The 23721-nt window shown below is 48.3% G+C and overlaps 1 protein-coding gene across 2 annotated transcripts in view; it reads left to right on the top strand.

The window, feature by feature from the left end:
* Window positions 1-23721, top strand: part of ptprfa (protein tyrosine phosphatase receptor type Fa) — a 102968-nt gene that overhangs the window by 54996 nt on the left and 24251 nt on the right. Inside the window, exons 11-17 of one of the 2 annotated variants that reach the window (XM_084444893.1) lie at window positions 10335-10452; window positions 11659-12240; window positions 13072-13169; window positions 13455-13711; window positions 16006-16087; window positions 17588-17824; window positions 23025-23182. In XM_084444893.1, coding sequence (XP_084301019.1) covers window positions 10335-10452; window positions 11659-12240; window positions 13072-13169; window positions 13455-13711; window positions 16006-16087; window positions 17588-17824; window positions 23025-23182 — 1532 coding nt within the window. Of the gene's footprint in view, window positions 1-10334; window positions 10453-11658; window positions 12241-13071; window positions 13170-13454; window positions 13712-16005; window positions 16088-17587; window positions 17825-23018; window positions 23183-23721 lie in introns of both variants that reach the window. The other variant, XM_084444892.1, reaches the window with a different exon arrangement.

Raw genomic sequence — 23721 nt, 5'->3', positions numbered from 1 at the left:
CTGAATATATTCTCTAAACACTCACTTGAAAGCGGTAGTGCTTGTTGAGGCGGCTTGCCACCCTCAACTAGGTGAGGCTCTTGTCCTCTCCTCATGTCGCTCATATCCCTCAGGTACTTTACACACCCCAAGAGGTGTTCGGATGGCGCCGCAGGGGCGGCTGTGTGCGATTTAGCGGCCGTGTGAGACAGACCATGACGTGCGGTTCCTCAAGCGTGACCACGGAGACGTATTAAATCAACCCATTCGTTACCAAACTCAATGTTCCAGAAAAAAAAGATGGCGCCTCCCACGTGCCGCTCAAACACAGGTAATGAGACACGCCTCGTTAATAAGAAAGGGTAGTGGCGCTGAGTCGGAGTCCAGCGCCAGGCACAAGGTAATTAGACGCAGTGCAGACAGAAAATTCGATTACGAGAAAGTGTGGATTGTGCGAGTTGCACGCTGTATTAACCTGTAAGTGTCCGCTGCTAGTATGCATTTTTTGGGGCTTTTCTGTTAGAATAGCAAGGCACTAGTTCAAACCCACAAACAGGCTGTTAGACTACAGAACCAGTTAAGCTTCAGGGGCTGCGATAGTTTCTTTTTAATTCGGTGGCATATGCTATCAGTTATACCAGGGCTGATTAAATAAAAGAAGCCAGTGTTTGAAGACAGATAGTTTAGGTTCCAGAGGACCTTTGTCATCCGTCTGCTTGTCTCCGTCTGCACTGGTGAATTACTGGCTCTACGAGGAACATCTGCCCAAATAATTCATCACGATAGAGTATCTCCCAGGCACTCTCCTGCAGAAATAAACACCCGTACTGCCAAATGACTTCCACCTGATTAGAATGCCTCTGTAGGTCAGGAGAGGCAACTTGGGACAAGGCAACTTTATGTGTCATAAAGCAACTTCTTTATGGTCCAAACCTAAAGTAGTACACTTGTTTTCTATTGACTACAATAGGAGGGTGGTCAGAGCCAGGGACTGGTTTTCATCAGGCCATTACCGGTGTGTGGAATCAGGCTCACTCAAGCATATGGCGCACACACACACACACACACACACACACACACACACACACATCCTTTCTTTACATTCCCAGCCACACACACCTACATGTACAGACCCACACTCTATACGCCCCTAAGCCCTGTGCAGCAGGATTCCACGCCATAGCTCATTTAACACGGGGGTCACAGGGGCGAAAGTGACATTGACAAGCTCAGTTTTGGGCCCTGAGGGGGCCATGATCTCACACACAAACACACCTACAGTATGCACACACACATTCACGCTCATGCACACACACACACACACACACACACACACACACACACACACACAGACTCCTCTGTCTGGCAGCTACACGGTTATCCACAGTTCAAGCCCAGTAGAGAATATCTAGAAAGCTAGTCACCACTGACATTCAGTCGAAATCCTCCACTCAAATCCACTTCTCTTTCTCACAGTTCACTGTGTTGGCAAAATGTGTCAATCCTTAGCTGAGCTGTTCAGTTCCACCTTCAACAGTTCTACCTTCATCCTGAGGTTATTGACTTTCTTGTCAAGTGTTCATGTTCTGAAGATGAATATTTGTTTGGTCTGAAACCATGGCCGGAAGCCAGTCTGACATACACATTTAACACACTCTGTTTCAGGAGTCTGTGAAGTTCGAATCACAGTCACATAATATTGTACTGTGGCACAAAAGCATCTCTATTTTTGATGGTTGCCTGAATAGTTTCCTTTCTTTGGAAGTTTCTCTTCCAAGACACATTGGAGAATAGGTGATTAATTCAAACTTTGCTCTGGCGCAACCTGTCACGCTTCAAGAGTTGTCTCCACAGTGACACAGCAGTTCCAGCTACTATTCTGAAAGAGATTCGGTGTCTCAGCTCAGTCTGACTGGATAGTTGTGATGCATCTCTCCTTGATTTAGTGCATAGCTGGCACTTTGGACAGGGACAAGCGTTTTCTCAGCTCGCCATGCGCACCCTCCTTGTTTATGAATACGGCACTTTTTAAGCAGTAGAGGAAGCGTCCCTCTTTGTCTTTGATTTTCCCTTAGTCAGCAAGGTCATGGAGCCGAATACAAATGCACAGCGTCTCTGAATCAATTCTGTTGTGGCACCTGCTACGTGGAGAGAGTTTAAGAAAGGCACACCAAATTGAAGGCACACCAAATTTCCTCTGGCCTGGCCTGGTCTGGTCTGGTCTGGTCTGGTCTGATCTGGTCTGGTCTGGTCTGGCGTGGTCTAGTCTGGTCTGGTGTGGCCTGGTCTGGTCTGGTCTGGTCTGGTCCGTTCTAGTGTTGCCTGGTCTGGTCTGGTCTGGTCAAACCAGTCTGGATATCCAACCGTTCTAACTGAATACACTCGAACCGAGATTGGTTGGTGCCAATCACAACCGTTTATCTAATATGGGGCGGGTTTAATAAGATGGCGGAACAGAGGCATTTTCGCTGATTGGTTGTAGGTCTATCCAATTGCGTCCAGAGGCATTTTGATGTACGCCCGTTGGTAACGCCCCTTGGGAATCGGAAAGCAACTGTGAGTTTCCAGACCCTTTGCACTTTTGTGAATTGGGTCTGGCGAAGCCAGGTGAGGGCCGAAGGCCGCCAGCGTGAGCAGCGATGACGTCAGATGGACTTCATTACATTTCTCTATTCAGTGTAGTTTCATCATCCATGTTTAATTGTGTTGGCTATATAAAAACCATTGCACACTAGCTGTCAAATTGAGGATTTATTGTGACATTCAATTACAAATATACCATCTTTCTATACATTTAAATGTGATGCTGCCTGCAGCTTTCACTCAATTGTAGCCTACCTCACAGCATTCTGTCCAATATCTCCAAGCTTAGTGGGCTTGATTTGAACAGGAAGTGTGAATGACGCAAAAAGGTGCCGGTACCTACAGGCGAAGAAGAAAAATGTAATCCCAGACTGGCTGAATAAGCAAAAGAGCTCTAACCTCTGAAGGTGAAATTTAATCTTGACTCACTGACAGACACATTACGGCAGCAGGGGAGAGCTAAATCACCAGCCACCCCTGTGTGTGTTTCTCTCTCTCACACACACATACACACACACACACACACACACACATACACACACACACACACACACACACACACACACACACACACAGAAATGGCTATGTGATGTGTAAAGGCAGGGAGATGAGATGTTTAGTATGTGTGGTGTCGTCCAGTATTGACGATGAAATCCACTGCAATGACAATTTGAGTACATTAAATAATAATAGGAAGTGTTCTAGCTGACTCTATATCATAGAAACAATGGAATAACAAGGTAGTTGAATTGCACTGTAAAAGAAGGCGACTTTCTAAGGTTGATTGATTCTTTTTTTTCCCCGATTGTTATCCCATTTTCACCCAATTTGGTAGCCAATCACACCCAACCTATTGTCCAATTGTCCCCTGTCGCTGCTATGGACGGTCCGTTGCATAACCCCACGCTGGGTGATCCAGAAGAGAGGGCCAGCTACCTGACTGACTACCAGCTACCTGACTACCAGCCACCTGACTACCAGCTACCTGACTACCAGCTACCTGACTACCAGCTACCTGACTACCAGCTACCTGACTACCAGCTACCTGACTACCAGCTACCTGACTGACTACCAGCTACCTGACTACCAGCTACCTGACTGACTACCAGCTACCTGACTACCAGCCACCTGACTACCAGCCACCTGACTACCAGCTACCTGACTACCAGCTACCTGACTACCAGCCACCTGACTACCAGCCACCTGACTACCAGCTACCTGACTACCAGCTACCTGACTACCAGCTACCTGACTACCAGCCACCTGACTACCAGCCACCTGACTACCAGCCACCTGACTACCAGCTACCTGACTACCAGCTACCTGACTGACTACCAGCCACCTGACCACCAGCTACCTGACCACCAGCTACCTGACTACCAGCTACCTGACTGACTACCAGCTACCTGACTACCAGCTACCTGACTACCAGCTACCTGACTACCAGCTACCTGACTGACTACCAGCTACCTGACTACCAGCTACCTGACTACCAGCCACCTGACTACCAGCTACCTGACTACCAGCTACCTGACTACCAGCCACCTGACTACCAGCCACCTGACTACCAGCCACCTGACTACCAGCTACCTGACTGACTACCAGCCACCTGACTACCAGCTACCTGACTACCAGCTACCTGACTACCAGCCACCTGACTACCAGCCACCTGACTACCAGCTACCTGACTACCAGCTACCTGACTGACTACCAGCTACCTGACTACCAGCTACCTGACTACCAGCTACCTGACTACCAGCCACCTGACTACCAGCTACCTGACTGACTACCAGCCACCTGACTACCAGCTACCTGACTACCAGCTACCTGACTACCAGCTACCTGACTGACTACCAGCTACGTGACTACCAGCTACCTTACTACCAGCCACCTGACTACCAGCCACCTGACTCTCTCAAGCCTGTGACCGACACCAGGCGGGGTCGCTGTAGAGCGACGGACCCTCGCTCTGAAATTAAACTAACCCCTCTTGGGAGTGGCGGCCCAATATGCCACTCCCCCTGTGGGATCCGGCCATATTGGGATCTGGCGAGACCAGGCAGTGAACCCCCGGTCCCCAGTGGGCATCTGCACTGGAACCTGATGCATAGACCACTACACCACCGCGGACCGCCCTCCCCTCCCTCCCCCCGGTTCATTCATTCTCGTTCTGTCAAGGGCTTGAATGTTACATGTTTTCAGGAGCGTCTCCAGATGAGTCGGGCTCATGTTGCAGGTGAGTTGGTAGGTGCTGTTGCGCTCGCCGTCTGCCCCAGGACGCCATTCTGCTCCCCGGTGTTCGCTTCACGCTGTGTGCAGGTTGACCAGCGGGGGAGGCCCCTCAGCACGGATTCACCCCTGAGGACTACGAGCCTTCCCGCTGGGCTCAGTAGGGGGCGCTGTCGAGAGCCGTCCTCGTAGTTCACACACACACACACACACACACACACACACACACACACACACACACACACACACACACACACACACACACACCATAGTTCACGGCTGCATGGTTAACCCTTTCCCCCCTCCCAGCCGGCCTCCTCTCCTCCTCAACGGTCACTAATCGCTCCACCAGACCGGCACGCCGCCGCCCCTGTAGGACGCCCGTATTCTACAGAAAGGGAAAAAAAAGTTCGACTTTTTTTTTCTCTGTTTCTGCGCTGTATTTGACTCCTGCTCTCCCCCCCCCCCCCTGTCTGCCCACCACCCCCCACCCCCCCATCTTCAGTGGAGCGATGAGGATGCCAGCGACTACGTGAGTAGCTGCTAGTGTGTGCCGGGTGCAGTGGGCCCACGGGGGGAGTGTTCTCTCTTTCCTATCCTAGTCTCTCTGTTTTGGGCACTAACATCATCTCTCTTCCTAAACGAGCCTCAAGCATTTCCTGTGTAAGAGGGACAGGGACACTGGTATATATTGTTCCACTGGATGGTGAATATGATGGTTATCGTGGGCTACAGTATATACCCTCCATTCAGATAATTAGATGTCAGCTGGTGGTATTACCCCCCCCCCCATCACACACGCACGCACGCACACACACACACACGCACACACCTCCCATTCTTTCCGAAGGCTATTTTTTAGTGTCATTTCATAGAGAATTTGTATTTTTCTCTGCTCACGCTTCATATCCTAACCCGCAACCATACTGGGAAGTTAATAGTGCTCCAATTCTCCCTCAGTGTGGCAGGCAGGTTTGTTACAGACAGGTCCTGTCAGAACCCAACAGATCTGCTCACTCCCCTGAAAAACCGGGGGGAAAATAATACCTTGAAAAGTTCCCAAGTAGTGTTTTTTTTCTGTCCACCTCTTCCAATCTGCTTGGCTCCTAACAGAGTGTGCTGTGATGTGAGTGTAAGTGTGTGTGTGTGTGTGTGGGCGGGTGGAATGCTGGGCGTGTGGGGCTGTTGGAGGGGCCTGGAGGTGTGGAGCCATCGGGGGTGCTGAGGCAGAACCGGGAGCTCTGCAAGTTCTCCATCAGTCACCTCAGCCCGGGCTTTGATATGAGCACAGACAGATTTCATTACGCTTCACGGAGGCGCGGCGGCTAAGCTCTGTGCTGTGTCTCACAGGCCGGGCACGGGGCGCTGGAGAAGACAGCACACCGCTACACTCTGCGTGCTACACTGCGTGTGAGATTATACGGTTACTGTGTGTGTGTGCGCATGCGTGCGTGTGTGTGTGTGAGAGAGAGAGAAAGAGAGAGAATGAGAGAGAGAGTGAGGGAGAGAAGAAAGAGTGACAGAGAGTGAGAGAGGGAGGGGGAGAAAGAGAGTGTGCCTTGGCAGCACGCTCCTATAAGCTCAGTATTGTTGTCGTGTTGCGTGAGAACCTGCGCTACCTCAGCCTCTCGCTCAGCTGAGAACCCGCCTCTGTTATGGTTCAGGAGAGGAGAGGTGAAGCTGGGCCAGCAGTCACGCCCATGTCTCCTGCACTGTTCCCAGACAGATTAACACATGGGGATCCTCCCGGTTGGATAACACACACACGGATGCACACACACATGCACGCACACACACACGGATGCACACACACACACACACACACGGATGCACACACGCACATACACACACGGATGCACACGCACACGCACCCACACACACACACGCACACACACACACACACACTCACATACACATACACACACATGGTGGTACAAACACTTCACATGTCCCCCCCCCCCTCCCCCCTCTTCCGCTGAGAAGGCTAAGGTTTGTGCTACACTACACACATCGCCTTGAATAAAGATGTCCCTTAGTTTAGTCTGCTGTGAAGTCCTACGTTCATACAGTATACTGTAATGGAGGCATACACGCCCCAGTGATGAATACTGTTATTATTTGTGTGTTTGTAATCACACTGTACCTGTATTGTGTGTAAGGGACTTTTAGTTGTTTTTTTGGTTGTTTACCCATTGCATGCCTATCCACATACTGTCCAATACTTCACATTGACAGACATTCCTATTCTGGAATAACAGCTCCATAGCTACTGTACCGTACAGCAGGAATTCTCAACCTTTTGTAACTTAAGGCTTACTTTTGATTGACAAAAATGCTGAGGACCACCTTCCCAAATTTATGAGAAAAAAACATAATATAGAAAAAAACAATTGTCTCAACACCCACGGATGTGAATGGTTTCAGCGTGGTGATATTCAAATGTAACTGGTCATTGAAATTATGCATTTTAATTTGACATTTTGGATTTATATGTCAATTCTTGGGTACATTTAGATATAAAAATAACTACAGTAGCTTAGTAAAAATAACTACAGTAGCTTAGTAAATTACCAAACTTTATTTTATGTTATTTTATTTTTTTCCTAACCATTTGGCACTAGGCTAGCACTGCCTCCGCGGCCCTCTTGATGGCGGCCCGCTGGTTGAGAATGTCTGCTGTAGAGAGAGCAGATCCAGGCTGGGGAGGAGGGAGAGCATCTGATTGACAGAGCCATCTGTTCCGTTGCCTGACAGAGAGTGACAACGGCAGACAGACTGTTTTCAGACAAAGCGGCAGTGAGGCGAAGGAGCTGGATTGGTTATGTCTCTTTTCATCTCTTCTCTGGCTCTGCTAGCTCCCAGAAACCTCTTACGTAAAACTGAAACAAACTTTTGAGAAGGATAGACTTGGAATGTATTCCTGTCAAATGAGCTGGGAATTTAATTCAAGGTGTTGGAGGCATATACCTCCTCTGTTCAATCCCTGGCCAAGTCATACCAAAGACTTTTTTTTTTTTTTTAAAGGTACCCAATGCCTCCCTGCTTGGCACTCAGCATCAAGGGTTGGATTGGGGGTAGGTCCCTGCGACACACTAGCTTCATGTCCAGGGGGTGTACTTGTACATCAAGCTGGCTCATGCTAAGGAATCAGGAGATAGGCTCCTGTCCTTATGGGCCACTAGACTCAAGAACCATCGGTTCTCAAGCCTACATACTGTACTAAGCTGTGATAGCGGAGCTCCAACCTGTGATGACTGGAGGTGCGGGGGGAGGCGGAGGTCTGGATCGTCTGACGGGCCGACTTCGCTCTAGCCAGGCCAGGCTTCCTCTTGGAAGCAGATGGAATCTTTTTTATTTTTTAATCAATATTAAATGTTGTCACTTGGGAATCCACTCCCAGCCACCCCCTCCCCTCCTCCAGCCACGTCCACCTCCAAAGAGAAGAGAGATGAGATGTTTTGGAAAATGAAGGGAAAAACACCCCAGTGCTGGAACAAAAAAAAGGCTCCTGCACGATAAGAATAATGAGTCTTTTAAAAGATATTTAATAGCTTCAGATGAGTCACATGTCTCTCTCATCTCTAGCCCCCCCTCTACTGTGAAAGGAGACCTGTGGGGGTGGTGTTACTTAAGCCCTTAGTGAGCAATCTCTGAAAATAGACTGCATAGGCCGCTCAGTGCATGTCTTCTGTATGATTACAGGGCTGGAGTTTAATTAGCAGGGGAAGAGCTTTTTATTTTTTTATATCATGCAATAAAGATGTGAAAGGCTAGCCATGAAATCTTAATTAGAGATTTGTTTGGTCTCTGGAAAGCCTTAGCCAGCTCATATTGCCCTGCTAATTTGCGCGGGTCTATAGCTCTTCACCTGTCATCTCCCATGCAGCCTGGGCACACGCCATAGCCGCGGGGGCTAGCTATTCTGAGAGGAGCGGATGAGGCTCCCTGGGTGTTCTCTTCTGGAAACCCCCCCCCCATCCTGCTTTCCTCTTATCTGAAGCTCATCCGTCTCCTCTTTACCGACTCCCTGTGTTGCTCTCGTCGGCAAAGAGAGACAGATCCCCCGTTTCCTACTCTTTTATGGGGCACTTTGAGTGTGGACATTTTAATGAGGCTCTATGTCTTAACAGAGTTAGAACATGTGCGAGCATGTGCTCTTAGTATGTTCATGGATGTACTGTAAATGTGTGTGTGTGTGTGTGTGGAGATTAATAGAATCTGCATGTGACTCTGTCCAGAAACAGGCAAAAACACTTCATTCCTTGATCAGGGATTTCTTCACTAATGTCTGTGAGATACTCTGATCAAGGCGATGTCTTATGTTGTTGCTTGTTTCAGATGTTTGGGGTTTTATTATCTAACACTAGAAACATGTTTATTTTTAATAATTCATATTATTATGTCAATATTACAATCCCAAAAACACAACAGATGAATATCCACAGACCCAATGCAACACTAACCGACAGAAGTGACATCATTGATGAATACTACCCAACCGTAACGGAAACCCCACATTTCATTTAGCGTTGAATATGACCAAGTTGAACATCCACAACAGTTTGGTTTGGCAAGAATATTGTAATATACAGTAGATGCATAAACATGTCCTTTATATGTTACATTACATTGCATTCATTTAGTATAATGCTTTTATCCAAAGCGACTTACAATAATTGCATTTAACATAGGTACAGTAGTGTACTACTAGTACTTGCCAGAATTCACAAATACATCTCCTTTCTAAACAAGCGACTAAGAGAATGCAGTGATCTAGTGCTGAAGTCAAAGTGCATCAGTAGCAAAACATAAATACAATAGGTTCTTAAGAGGGAGGATCCTGGTAGTACTTCTTGAAAAGGTGAGTTTTCAGCCTGCGGCGAAAGATGGGCAATTCATTCCACTACTGCGGGGCCAGGACAGAAAATAGCCATGATGGGATCGACTGCAGGGGCCTTGGATTGACAGGGCAACCAGTCACCCCGAGGTAGCAGAGCGTAGTAGTTGGGAGTGGGTGTAGCGCTTGACCATGACATGGAGGTAGGAGGGAGCTGTTCCTTTCATTCTGCAGCTTTCAAGCACCAGAGGTTTTATATGAAATATAAACAATGTGTCATCACCCCACACATTGACTGAGGGGTCTATTCGGTCAGTAAAGGGAATTATATTTCAGGTTCAGGTGGATGGATCTCGACTGCATATTCATATTCCCTGGTGGGCCAAGCACCAAACTGACTCCTGTTCACTGACATGTACCCGGTCTTGTCTTTCAATAATCCATTAGAACAGCTCTGTTTAATACGTCAGAGACGAGACTGCTTCCTCTCAAGCCATCTCAGGTTGGCTTGTTCCTGAACCTACTGTGTAATTGGACTCGTTACTCAGAATGAACATTTGTGAATACCTCCGACGCCTTGGGAGTGTGACTGGCGTGTGACCTGTGCGCTTGAGTGGCCTGCAGGAGTGGCCTGTCCTGTAGTTGACCGCAGGGCTTTTGTCTGACTCTCTCCCCCTCCCTCTCTCTCTCCCTCTCTCCTCACCAGGAGACCATCATCACAGGCCTGCTCCCTGAGACCACCTACTCCGTCACCGTGGCGGCCTACACCACCAAGGGGGATGGGGCGCGCAGCAAGGCCAAGGTCGTCACCACCACGGGAGCAGGTGTGTGCGTGTGTGTGCCCGCGCTTGCGAGCCTGTGCGCTTTGCATGCACGTGCGCATGAATGTGCGCCCAGCCTCCCGGGGGCCTCCTGACAGGTCAAGTGCGTCTGGGTGTAGTTTATAAAAGCACGGAGGCGGGGTTTAAACAGAGTTCAGGTCCTGGAGATGTCGGTGGTTGAAGGGGGGGGGGGGGGGGGGGGGGGGGCGAGGACCCGCTGTGGGCTGCTGTACTGATGTACCCCTTGACATCTCTGATGGGACCACTCACTCTGACATGACGAGAGAGAGCTCCTCTTAGTGTAACTCCCCCATCAGCACGGCACCAGGTCGCTAACTGTTCTGAGCTCACAGTGGTTTGAACGACAGGTCTCAGATCTGTGCGCCAAGGTCTGATTATAGTGTAATCACTATCATGATAATATTAACAAGAATACATTGTATTTATACCCTATAGCTTATGGAATACCAAATGTGCCAAAAGTAAATAAAGTACATAAAGAAAAAGAAAGAAAGAATGCGGTAATATATACATAAATGTTTAAATAAATGTACATATAAATATTTAAATAAGTCAATGAATAAATAAATATGTTTTTACTTCAAAATGACGTTTTTCATAATTTCCACATTTATTTATTTCAGGACACTTTTATTTCATAATGCCATATTTCATAATGCATTAAACATTGCCAATCCTAATATTCAAATGAATGGGGCATGGTTATCTCAGACCTTACCCCTGATACAGCATGAATCATAAAATGTGTGCTAGACTAGTTTAGCTGAGCACAGTGGCTACAGTACATCACGATAATAAGTTAGGGCTAGAGGTGTGGATCCATACAAAATTGATTGCCATGAGTAAAGATCACTCATTACTGTCAATCATATCCCCTATAACTATCTTGTGCATACAGTAAAAGTGCCCTGAAATAAATAAATGTGGCACTTAAATAAAAACCTATTTATTTATGTATTTATTTATTTATTCATTTATTTATTTATTGACTCATTTATATATTTATATTTACATTTATTTAAAGATGTATGTGTATATTACCTCATTTATTTATTTCCAGATTTATTTCATAGCCATACTTATTTATTTATGTATTTATTTATTTATGCATTTATTTATTTAATTTTGGCACATTTGGTATTCCATATATAGCAGCTTAACAAATGCTAATCCCTTCTCCTCCGGCAGTCCCTGGTAAGCCCACCATGATGATCAGCACCACCATCGGCAACACGGCTCTCATCCAGTGGCAGCCCCCTAAGGAGATGGTGGGGGAGCTGATGGGCTACCAGCTCCAGTACAAGAGAGCCGAGGAGGAGGCCTTCACCGTGCGCGACTTCAAGAAGATCGACGACCACTTCACCGTCACCGGACTGCACAAGGGGGCCACCTACTCGTTCAGGCTGTGCGCCAAGAACCGGGCGGGCAACGGTGAGCAGTACGCCAAGGAGATCACCACGCCGGACGACGTGCCTGCCAGCTACCCCCAGAGCCTGAGCGCGGAGGGCCAGACCGTCTCCACCATCGAGCTGGCGTGGGAGCCCCCGTCCCTGGCTGAGAGGAACGGGCGGATTGTCCGGTACGTGGTGGTGTACCGGGACATCAACAGCCAGCAGAACCACACCAACAGCACCGCCGGCACCCAGATGACCATCCAGGGCCTGCGGCCGGACACCACCTATGACATCCGCGTCCGGGCGTTCACCAGCAAGGGCGGGGGGCCACTCAGCCCCAGCATCCAGAGCAGGACCATGTCGACCTCCATGCCCGGTGAGCGCACGCTGCACACACACACACACACACACACACACACAAACACACACCTACACACACGCAGACTGACACGCATACAAATACTCGGATAATCTGCATGTACTGCACATATTGTGTGTGCTGTACACACATATTATAGATCCCCCCTGCCCCACACACACACACGCACACACACACACACACAGGCATGCACGCATACAGTACATTGACCGCGTTACAAGTGGAGCAGATGGCAGGAGAGAGGAACAGATGCAGCGCTAGTGGAGACTGGTGTTAGCTAGCCGGACCACCGAGGCAGAACCAATCCAGCGGTACGGGTACCGGGCCGGCGGAAGCGTTGTTTCATGTTCTTATTAGGCCACACATATGGCTCACGTGGAAATATGCTAATCTTACCGCACTACCTATTTATAGCGTCCTGACACTAGCACTCTAGCTCCTCAAAGATGTCCCCGGCGTGAGCCAGCGAGCACCGGGTGCAGTCCAGTCTGGCTCGGCTCACGGCGGTCGTATAAATAGCCCTGACGTTTTTATGCGTACGTCGAATTTGAACGTAATAACAGCCGCTTCACGTAATTGGGTCCCGCGCCATTAAAAGTCAGGGTCGAAGAACAACGGGCCGGTGTGAAATGATGGCGTGTTTGTGGCGCTCACGTGTCAGCTCTTGACGATGCTGCCTGCTGTGGCCGTGAACCGTGACGAGGGCCCAGGGGCTCTCCGGCCGGCGCGTGACAGCGACCTGCTGTACGGATGACTCTACTGTATGGATGACTCTACTGTACGGATGACTCTAGTGCTTCTAAAGCGTTCACCCTCTTATCTCCTCAGAGTTCACCAAAAACTTTGGCGTGAAAGCGGTGATGAAAACCTCCGTCTTGTTGACCTGGGAGGTGCCGGAGACCTACAAGTCGCAGGTGCCTTTCAAGGTAAGGGCCCGTCCGTTCTGACCGCTCCGATCACCGTGGAGAGAGACTGAGATGGCAGGAGGTGTAAGAGGGACGTCCTTAGTAGCGTTCCTAGTGGGGGGAAGTCCAGCTCCTGTAACCTAGAGGCGCCCTAACATGACATGATCCCTGGAATCGCAATGCAATGAAGGTCTGAGTTTGTGCGTGTGTGTGTGTGTGGCTGTATACGCGCACGTGTGTATGTGTGCGTGTGTGTGCGCGCGTGTGTGTGTGTGACGTATTAACCGTGGCTTGGTCTGTGTGTAGATCCTGTACAACCAACAGAGCGTGGAGGTGCAGGGGGACCTGAAGAGGAAGCTGATCACGCACCTGCAGCCCGACACAGACTACTCCTTTGTCCTGATCAGCCGGGGGAGCAGCGCCGGCGGGCTGCAGCAGCAGGTGTCCATCCGGACCGCCCCGGACCTGCTCCAGACCAAGCCCGTCCGCTACCAGCACGACCCAGAGGAGGGGGGCAAGCTCACCATCAGCCTGCCCAAGGTCTCCACCACTGCCCCAGTCAGGTGTGTATAACGTTTATATAATATATTGTATATAGGGTTCTCACTCTCAGGTGTGTAAATATATATATATATATATATATATACAATATATACATGAAGGGTTCTCACTCTGAGGTGTGTATGTATTTATATATATATAATATATATATATATATATATATATATATATATATACTGTAGGGTTCTCACTCTGAGGTGTGTATGTATTTATATATATATATATATATATATATATATATATATATATATATATATAATATATAGGGTTCTCACTCTGAGGTGTGTATGTATTTATATATATATATATAATATATAGGGTTCTCACTCTGAGGTGTGTATGTATTTATATATATATATATATATATAATATATAGGGTTCTCACTCTGAGGTGTGTATGTATTTATATATATATATATAATATATATAGGGTTCTCACTCTGAGGTGTGTATGTATTTATAATATATATAGAGTTCTCACTCTAACTGGTCAGGCGAACCATTGACGTCATTCCTTTCCACTAATCATTATTATCAGGTAGCGCTCTTCTTTCCCATGTAAGGGTGATTTCTGTGTGTGTGTGTGTGTGTGTGTGTGTGTGTGTGTGTGTGTGTGTGTGTGTGTGTGTGTGTGTGTGTGTGTGTGTGTGTGTGGGCATGCCCGGACTAGGTTGGCCGCAGGTACACCTCGGGAAGCGGTTTATGATTTAAAAACATAAACAGACTTTTATGAACATCTAGACGCATGCACTCCCGTTGTAACTGCCATCGTTAATGCAATAGGCGCAGATCAGAGATGCACTGGCAAATTGTCCATGTTAATTGTGAGTGTAGACTAATCTGTGCCTTTAGTATTTGTGTCCCTGTATGCATCGTTTCATTATGTGCACATGAATAAATGATTAAAATGTGTGTACGTGTGTGTGTGTGTGTGTGTGTGTGTGTGTCAGTGGCACCCTCATCGTCAGTCCTATCGTTGGGTTCTCACTGTAGCTGCTGTGAACCCATAATGTTCACCACGGTCACAGTCATGATAGCTCACTGAGAAGGGCGTAGGAAGGCCTGAAGGATTTCCCGCGTCACCCCCGCTCAGCTCTCGAGCTTTAGGCGGTGTCAGCCGAACTGTTAAAAGAACCTTCCGGCTGAGTTGTGGGTGAAGCAGCAGGAGGGTTGGGGATGACCCGCAGCAGGCTGGTCTGACCAGGCTCGCTTCGAGCTACAGAAACAACATGGCCTCCGGTGCTAACGCCAAATCGATAGCTCAGACGCAGATGTGTCAGTGACCGTCTGGACAGGAACTCTGACCTCTTTATTTACTTCCCCGCTGCGCACTGCTAGCATGTTGTTTTCCCATGCGTTTTCTCTCAGGGAGCAGTCAAAAGAGCTCCTTCCCTCTGTGTGTGTCTCTCTCTCTGTTTCTCTGTTGGGGGGGTTTTGGTGTTGTGGTTGTTTTTTAAGATTATAATTGTATAGTTTTAAAGTGTGCGGTGTTCAGCTTACTGTGAGGGTAAGCATCAACAGTCTCTCTCTCTCCCTCTTTCTCTCTCGCTCTTTCACTGCCCCTCTCTCTCTCGCCCCCCTCCCCTCTCTCTCTCTAGTACCATCTCATCTCTCTTACTGTTGCACACCCTGGTCTCTCTCAGCATCAGTACTGTACACCCACTCAGCACACAGCTCTCCTGTAGCTATCGGCCCTGTGTGGACGGCACAAATGTATTTACAGCTTAGCTTATCTTAAAACCACAACTTAGAAGTTATGCAGAGCCCAATGTGAAAGTGGCAATTTTGTGGAAGGTGCTTTTACCCCGGCTCAGATAGACATTTCACAGATTACTCGGGTTTAATTATGTTTGTGAGTGGTTCTCAAAGAAACAACTAAGTTTTAATAAGCTGGAGGGGGGGGGGGGGAGGGGGGAATAAAATGTTTAAAAAAAACAAAAAACAAAACTCATTTAGCATTACAACAGCTACGTAATGCCCTAGCTAGACCTTTTCATCACACACTCCTAGACCCCCGAAGACAGATATCTGCCTGTGGTGACAGGAGTGTGTGTGTGTGTGCGTGTGTGTGTGCGTGTGTGTGCGTGTCCGTGTGCGCGAGCATGCGGTGCTTGTGTTTGTGCAGTTATTTTCACCTTGTCCTTAGCATTTACCATTAGATATTAATTAATGATAAGGACATTTTCAAGTTTAAGGGCCACTTTTGGGCTCAGGCAGGGCTACCTGAGCGCAGGTGTGCTGTTAACACATCTTCTTTGAACCAAGGGAATGATGATTGGTTTGCTGTCTCCCACAGGTGGTACTACATAGTGGTGGTCCCTCTCACAGCAGCCACACAGCGGCGGTGGGACAATCCGGAGGACATAGACTTGGATGAGGTGAGGGTGTTGTTCAATGTTTGGTTAATGAGATTGTTGGTTCAATTTCATCAAAACACATCAACGAATTCAACAGACAATATCTAATTCAAGTTCAGCATCTTATGGGGTTCGAGGAACTGAGAACACTCGTTAAAAATGCTCCTTGTGGCATTTCTGTGCCTCCTGTTTTCGTGCTGTCCATCCGTCTGTATGTACAGTATGCATGTCCCATTCTCATGAACACGATATCTTAGGAATGTCCTGAGGGAATTTCTTCAAATTTGGCCTAAACGTCCTAAACTTGGACTCAAGGATGAACTGATTCGAATTTGGTGGTCAAAGGCCAAGGTAACCATGACCTTACACAAGACGTTTTCATTGGAATAGTTGGAATATTGTATATATATATATATATATATATATATATATATATATATATATACCGGTATTATATATATAATATATAATTGTTCTTCAAATATCTTATATATCGGCTGCTTTCATGCGCAAGTCAAACCGACTGATTATTGATTTGTTTACATGGAACAGCTGTGTGACACGCACGCAGGCAGGAGTGAGTAAGTTACTATGGTTACTATATGAACACAAGTGGTCAGCTGGACACATTTGGATGCATGATAGGCGCAGGTGTAAACGCTGATGTGTCTCGCTGTCCACTTGTGATGTGACCACCCAAAACGCATTTCAAAAAAGTCTAAACAGGGTCTGAGTCTAGTCAAACATGGATGTAAACTGAAACTTGACTTGGTGGAGGCATACAACCCTGAGGCTATTATTTCAAGTGTGGACTGTGGGCTTGAACACCCCCTTATGATTTTGCCTCTCGGTGTACTGCCGTTAGCAGAAGAGTGCAGCCAATTCAATATCACAACCCATGAAGTGTTAGAGATAAATATACCCAGATCCAAAGCATCCTTGAGACAGCGAGATCTACTCTCAAGGCTGGAGGATTTTCCACAGCTCTCTACATCACTGCTATTGGTACAGTTTTGTTCAGACACAGTGCTACGTCTTTGTATGAAGTAGTTGTGCTTTGCCAAATTCCCCCCTAGGGGGATCAAATGAGTATCTTTCTATCTATTTCTCCCAAGGGGGATCAATAGAGTATATATATATATCTATCTATCTATCTATCTATCTATCTATCTATCTATCTATCTATCTATCTATCTAAAGTTACCAGTAAATAAGTATGTACAAGGTCAGGGGGGACATTTTAATCCCTCTCTAGAATGAATCCTCTTCAGAGCAGTTGACTCAGACCACCCTGTTCTGTCAGGCACAGCGGGAGATGATGGCGCTATTGTTCGTCTTTGTGCTCATTCTACCGTGACCATGAAGGGCTGTAGGGAGCCGTTGTAAAAGTGCATGGGAGTGTCGTGGCTAGCGGCGCAGAGATGACACAAACCCTCATTGCGGCAGAACGCAACACTGTGTGTGTGTGTGTGTGTGTGTACCAGGTGTTATGTGTTTAAAATCCCTGTCATGTTGTGGTAGCTTTTGGAGGCCAGCTCGGACGGCAGCCTACGGAGGAGGAGGCAGACCCAGAGCCAGGACCCGGACCAGGGCCAGGAGGAGACCCAGAGGCCCTACATCGCAGCCAAGCTGGAGGCCCTGCCAGACACCTTCACCCTAGGGGACGAGAAGAAGTACAACGGCTTCTTCAACAAGCCCCTCCCCGGGCAGCAGCAGTACCTGTGCTTCGTGCTGGCAGCCCTGAAAGACCACGACTCTGTGAGTGACTGGCGGCACTGCCCCCCCCCCCCCCACATCCTCCATTTCACTGTACATGGTACCTATATCCTGCACACACAACAAATAAATCACCTTGAATCCTTTAGTGTAAACACGCACGCACGCACGCACACACACACACACACACATTTATTCCTGTGGCATTTACCCCCGCCAGCCACCATCTCATAGATAGACACGCCGAAAACGTGTTGTGACACCCGGGCAGAGCAGGTAGGGTGGAGAACAACAGGGAGAGCGAGACCTGGAGCTGTTAAGTTTATTGGTGCAACCAAAAACAAAAATAAGTGAACAAAAACCCTCGGCTTCCTGGACTTCCTCAGGCGTCCTGCGTGGAATCCAGGTGGGGAAGGCGGCGGTTCACTTCTGGGGATGACAAACAAAAAGGCGGTTAGTCTTGTTGGGGGTTATGAGTGTGTCAGCCAGGCTACCTCGTCATACTCACTGAGGCTGTGTTCGGAATCGCTCCCTATTCACTGGCCCAGTCCCAATGTCCACCCTTGCAGACTCACAGACTTAAGGGCGCGCTCCCGCGAAGTCCGCAAGGGCTTAGGGGTGTCCCAATGTCAAATCGGCAAGTGCATGAGGGCTCTCTGGCAGACATTTTGAGCCCTTTATGGCCCCTTACCGTAAGTCTGCACTTCTGCAGACTTCGCCTAAGGGAATTACCCACAGTTCATATCGTTGTGACGTGAAACACGGGGCTACCTGAAGAACAGCCAAAAACAAGCACGGACAGATCAACCAACCCTAATGTTCACGTTACAAAACAAAATATGTTTTCATTTTTTCAGCTGGACTTGCTTATCTGCACAAGTAGCCTTATAATTATTTTGGTTTCATTATTTTTAAGTATTGGTTATTAACCCCATGGGTTTGTATAATGTGTGTGTAAAAATATGTAAAGTAGATACTTTTGGATTCATCACAAACAAGAATCACAGGCAGTAATGTAGTTCGCATATCACCACAAAATGAAATGATTTCAACAAGTGGAACAGACATGTTTTGAGGGTAACACAGAGTTCGGATAAAGGGGATTTGACTCAGCCCAAAATTAATTTACATGAAGGCCTACAAGAAAAACATGTAAAATTGAAAATTTGATAAAAAGCCCCACACCCACAATAGTAAGAAATGTGTTTTCACGTCAATGTAATGTGATGTCGCAAGTGCTGTCCCATTCCTTTTTATACCAATTCGAGCCCTTGCGGCCTCTCGCACTCAACCACTTTACCAGGTGACGTCAATAAGTCTGTGAGGGCTCAGGGCTTGAGGGTTTAGGGGGGACATTGGGAATGGGCCACTGTATAGTGCACTATATAGGGCGTCAGCCATTTTGTTTGTAGTGTCCGAATTCTCCACAGAATTTTCATTCCCTACATAGTCCACTATTTATTACCCACACTTCACCTTGATTTGCAGGGAACAGTGCATGTACCCTACATTGTCTCCATTCCCTAGGTAGTTCACTACATGGTGAACCCTATATAGGGAATAGGGAGTGAGGGAGCGATTCCGAACACAGCCTGAGTCTCAAGACTCCTCGCTGCCTCCCTGACTGGGGTTTTAAGGCATTGTTGGCTCGTTAGCTGATTTGCCCCAGCTGGTGTTCTCCCAGTCAGGACTTGATCACACAACCTCCTGCAGCTGGGCTGCGGGGTTGCCGTGGCAACCAGAAAAGGCCAGTAGATGCCTTCGATGACCTGGCCGCGCTGTCCCTGGTGGTGAAGCGGGGTATCTCGTCCTGGGGCAGCCGGTCGGTGTATTCTTGATGCCACAGTGTCCAGAATATACAGGTCCCCTAGATTCTCAACTGCTTTATGCTGAACACACACGGCGCACGACTGTACGGTGTCTTGTGTAATATGGTGATACAGTGCCTCCCATGTTTAGGTTAGGGTTAGGCGTCGCTGTTTGCTCTGTGTCTGTGTCTGAGCGGCGTTGCGGGTCACGTCGGGCGAGTTGAGCGAGAGCGCGCCCCACCCGGCGGAGGGTTGAAACCGGGTCACACGGGAGCATCGCTCAGTGTCAGCTCGCCCCTCAGATGGCATGTTATTCAAACACCCTCCCTCTTCTGCTCCATAGAAATCGAATCTACAATCGTTGTTGGTTCTGCGTGCCCAGACCAATCCTACTCCAGTCAGGAATCTCTGTTGAAAGAAAACAACTGACTAACTGACTGACTGAAAAAAAAAAAATTGAACTCAGAATCCATCGTTAAAATTCCATTAGCTGGTGCCCCGTCTGGTGTCATACAACACCTATTATTGACACAGCCGTTACACTGACAGACAACACCGTGAAGGGAGTGAGACGCCCACTACGCACGCCACGCCCGCGCCATCCATCTGCCGGTCAAGACAGCGCTGCCGCCATTACGATGACGAACGGCACCCCTTCTTTTAACAGAGTGACAGAGCCCCGCAGGTGCGAGATATAGTGAGTGACATATAGCCGACTCCTAATTCAAGCCGGGATACAAAAATAGCGCCCGTAATCACATCCATTGAAGATGGTGGGCGTAAGCTTGGCTTTTATAGTTATGACGGGGGGTCGCTGGCGGGGCGGAGGCGAGGAAAGGACAGGGAGAAGAAGTGTGTGTGTGTTAGGGGGGGGGGGGGGGGGGAGAGGCAAACGGCGAAAGGGCACGGCGAATTTATGCGGCTCCCTTGGATGGTAAACAAGCTGGGAAGTGTGAAATTGGATAAAAGAAACAGGCCATATAAACAGTGGGATCACTTACAGCAGAGGAGAGAGACGGAGGGAGAGGTAGAGGTAGAGAGTTTGGGGGGGGGGGCTGAGAGGGCGTCACAGAGGGGTGAAGCCCGAGGGGGAGACCGGCGAGTCGAGGGGAACGAGAGAGGCGAGCGGAGGAGCTTAATGTCGGAGGAGGACGGAGAGAGAGAGGGGGGGCCTGGGGGAAATACACAGACGGAAGAGAACGCGGCATCTGTCATAGAGGTGCACCGCAGACGAGAGAGAGAGGATGTAGTGAGAGATATGGGGAAGAGAGAGAGGGGGGGGGTGATAGAGGGAGAGACAGGCAGAGAGAGAGAGAAAGACAGAGAAATAGATAGGAAGAGAGAGGGGAGAACGAGAGAGGAAAACAGAGATGGAGGCAGACGCTGAGGAGAGGGTTTACTGCCCTGGGAGGACGCTGGGCCCCCGGCTCCTGTCCTGGTTGTCACAGATAGAAGAGACGTGGACGAGAGGTTCCTGAGGAGAAAGTCTGCTCGTGGTCCTCCAGTGTGGTGTTCTGGGAAATAACAGAGCTGTCAGCACGTGTTAAGCTCAGCTTCTGTCTCCACTCATTTCATTAGTGCTTTTCAAGGCGACATCATGGCTGAAACAATAACACTATATTCATCTACACCAATGCACTTTTTGCATAGTGCCCCCTCCCGCCGCCTTCTTCTCTGCGGTAGCTTTGCATTTCAATCGCTGTGGGTTCTACCGATCAATTGTAATGTGAAGGCAGCCCGTTATTCACTCGGTGGGATTTCTTTCGACGAAATGGTGGCACTAAAATTGATCACTCCCGAAGATTCTTCCCTCAGAGAATGTTTTGGGGCTCTTTATTTATTCTTTATATAAAGAATAATATTTAGGATTCTGGGTTTCCTGACGCACTTTGACTAAAACACAAGAAAGAACAACTAAGACTGTCGAAAGAAGAGAGGAAACAGAGAGAGAGAGAGATCAGAGATATGAGCCCATCATGAATTTAATCTGACTTCTCAGATTATCATCCGTCGTCTGTGAATCCAGGTTGTGATTCTGGGAGTGACCTTTAAGATCAAAGGTTGTGCTTATTTGTCACATACTACATCATACAGGTCAATTAGTAGTGGAATGTGTTATGAGTGGTGAAATGTGTTGCAGCTCTAAGGTGGGACTGTTATTAACCCAGAATGCAGTGTGTGGCTCTGTACAGGATATCTGTTTAGTCCAGACTGAATGCCGACGCCCGACGGAGCCGACCCACAGCCAGACATCTGGCAAGAGACGCATTTACAGTATAGCTCCATTTAATAGAGTCAAACTTCCAGTGGCTGTCAGGAGAAACACAAAGTGACAACCAGTGTTATTGTCACTGTTGCTTAGGCCCTAGCCTTGGCCTTAGCATGGCCTTGGCTTTCAAAGGCAAAGCTGTGTGTGTGTGTGTGTGTGTGTGTGTGTGTGTGTGTGTGTGTGTGTGTGTGTGTGTGTGTGTGTGTGTGTGTGTGTGTGTGTGTGTGTGTGTGTGTGTGTGTGTGTGTGTGTGTGTGTGGATGGAGGGGTGAGGGCAGAACAGACCTGGATGGACAGAAGATTGAGCACCCCAACAGATCAACAGGATATGTTAGATCCATACATCCATACTCATAGCTTGGTACAATAGACACACACACACACACACACACACACACAGAGAGGCTCACACACACCTCTACACACACACACACACACACACATACACACACAATCAAACATATGTCACACGTCTCCTGAAAGATAGCATGGCATGGTAGCGTGATCTCCACAGTGGATCACAAACAAAGTGGGCGGGTGTCAACCTGTCACTTCACATCAATGACAAATCCGAGAGGTCTCATCCAAAAGAAAGCTCCACAAAGAAGGCTGGATGAGCAGGCTGACAGCTAAGCCAGGGTAGAGAAGTGCTGGAGAGCAGTGGGAGAAGTAACAGCACAACCTTTCTTGTTTGCTGCGTCCACAGAAAGCGGAGAGGAACAGATAGAGAAAGCAGAGAGAACGTTAGAGGCAGCTGTGTTTCACGGGAGGAAGCTTGTCAGCGCGCCGCTGTATGTGGCTGCAGCTCACTGTAATTGGACGGATCTCATTTTTAATAAGTGGCCGGTGAAATCCCATTGGCCGTGAACTCAGGGTCCCCACACAGCTCACTCTTGTCAGACCCAATTTTATGAGGAGCTTAAAAATAAGATATATATTCAGAGTGTATTCCACTCATTAATATCTGGAAGTGAAATACTGAAAATGCCTGCGGTATTTATACACACAACGACAACAAATGAGCTGGTTGAGCTTGGAATGCCTGAATGTATTTTATGTGTTGAAGTTGTGCGCTGGTCCTAACACTCCTCCTCTGCTCCTTCTCCTCCTCCTCTGCTCCTTCTCCTCCTCCTCCTCCCTTCTTCTCTCCATCCTGCAGCAGAAGACGTTTGCGTCCAGCCCCTACTCCGACCCCATCACGGTGAAGCTCCACGCCAGCGTGTCCCGCCAGAACGAGGACCCCGAGATGCTGTGGGTCATGGGTCCCGTCCTGGCCGTGGTCCTCATCATCGCCATCGTCATCGCCATCCTGCTGTTCAAGAGGTGAGCCCGCTCCGACGGTAGCCGCGCCTGCTAATATGCGTCGTGGAAGTAGCATCGCGAAGGAGAAGCTACCCCTTGGCTCCGCTGCGTCCGTCAGCGTCGGCCGTCAGCGTCGAAAATCAAGAGATGAACCTTGGCGATTCTCTAATGTCGGGCGCAGGCGTCGAACGCAACGCCACGGCTGCAGTGGAGCTGCTGTCATTAATTACAATGGATTCATTTCCTTAGCGTCTGATGGTTGATTGTTGACGCTGACGCTAGCAGACACCAGTGGAGCCAAGCCGTTATCTACTCCTGACAGTCTCCTCACATACAATCTCTTTATGTTTGACTTGAAATTGAAATCTTTAGGCCATATCTGGATGATAGCATAATGTTTACTTGACGGTTCCATTCATAGCTGTCCCTGAAGACGTGCTATTCTGTTTCTAGAAGCCTCAGGGGACAATGTTTTTGATTAAAACCATGTATAAACAACGTCGGCGTTTGCGTTGAGTGATTTCTCAGCGAAACAGACATTCAATCTCAGTCGGGCCTGG

Source organism: Borostomias antarcticus (assembly GCF_949987555.1).
Source record: "Borostomias antarcticus genome assembly, chromosome: 10".
Taxonomy (NCBI): Eukaryota; Metazoa; Chordata; class Actinopteri; order Stomiiformes; family Stomiidae; genus Borostomias; species Borostomias antarcticus.
This window is presented reverse-complemented; position numbering and strand designations above follow the sequence as displayed.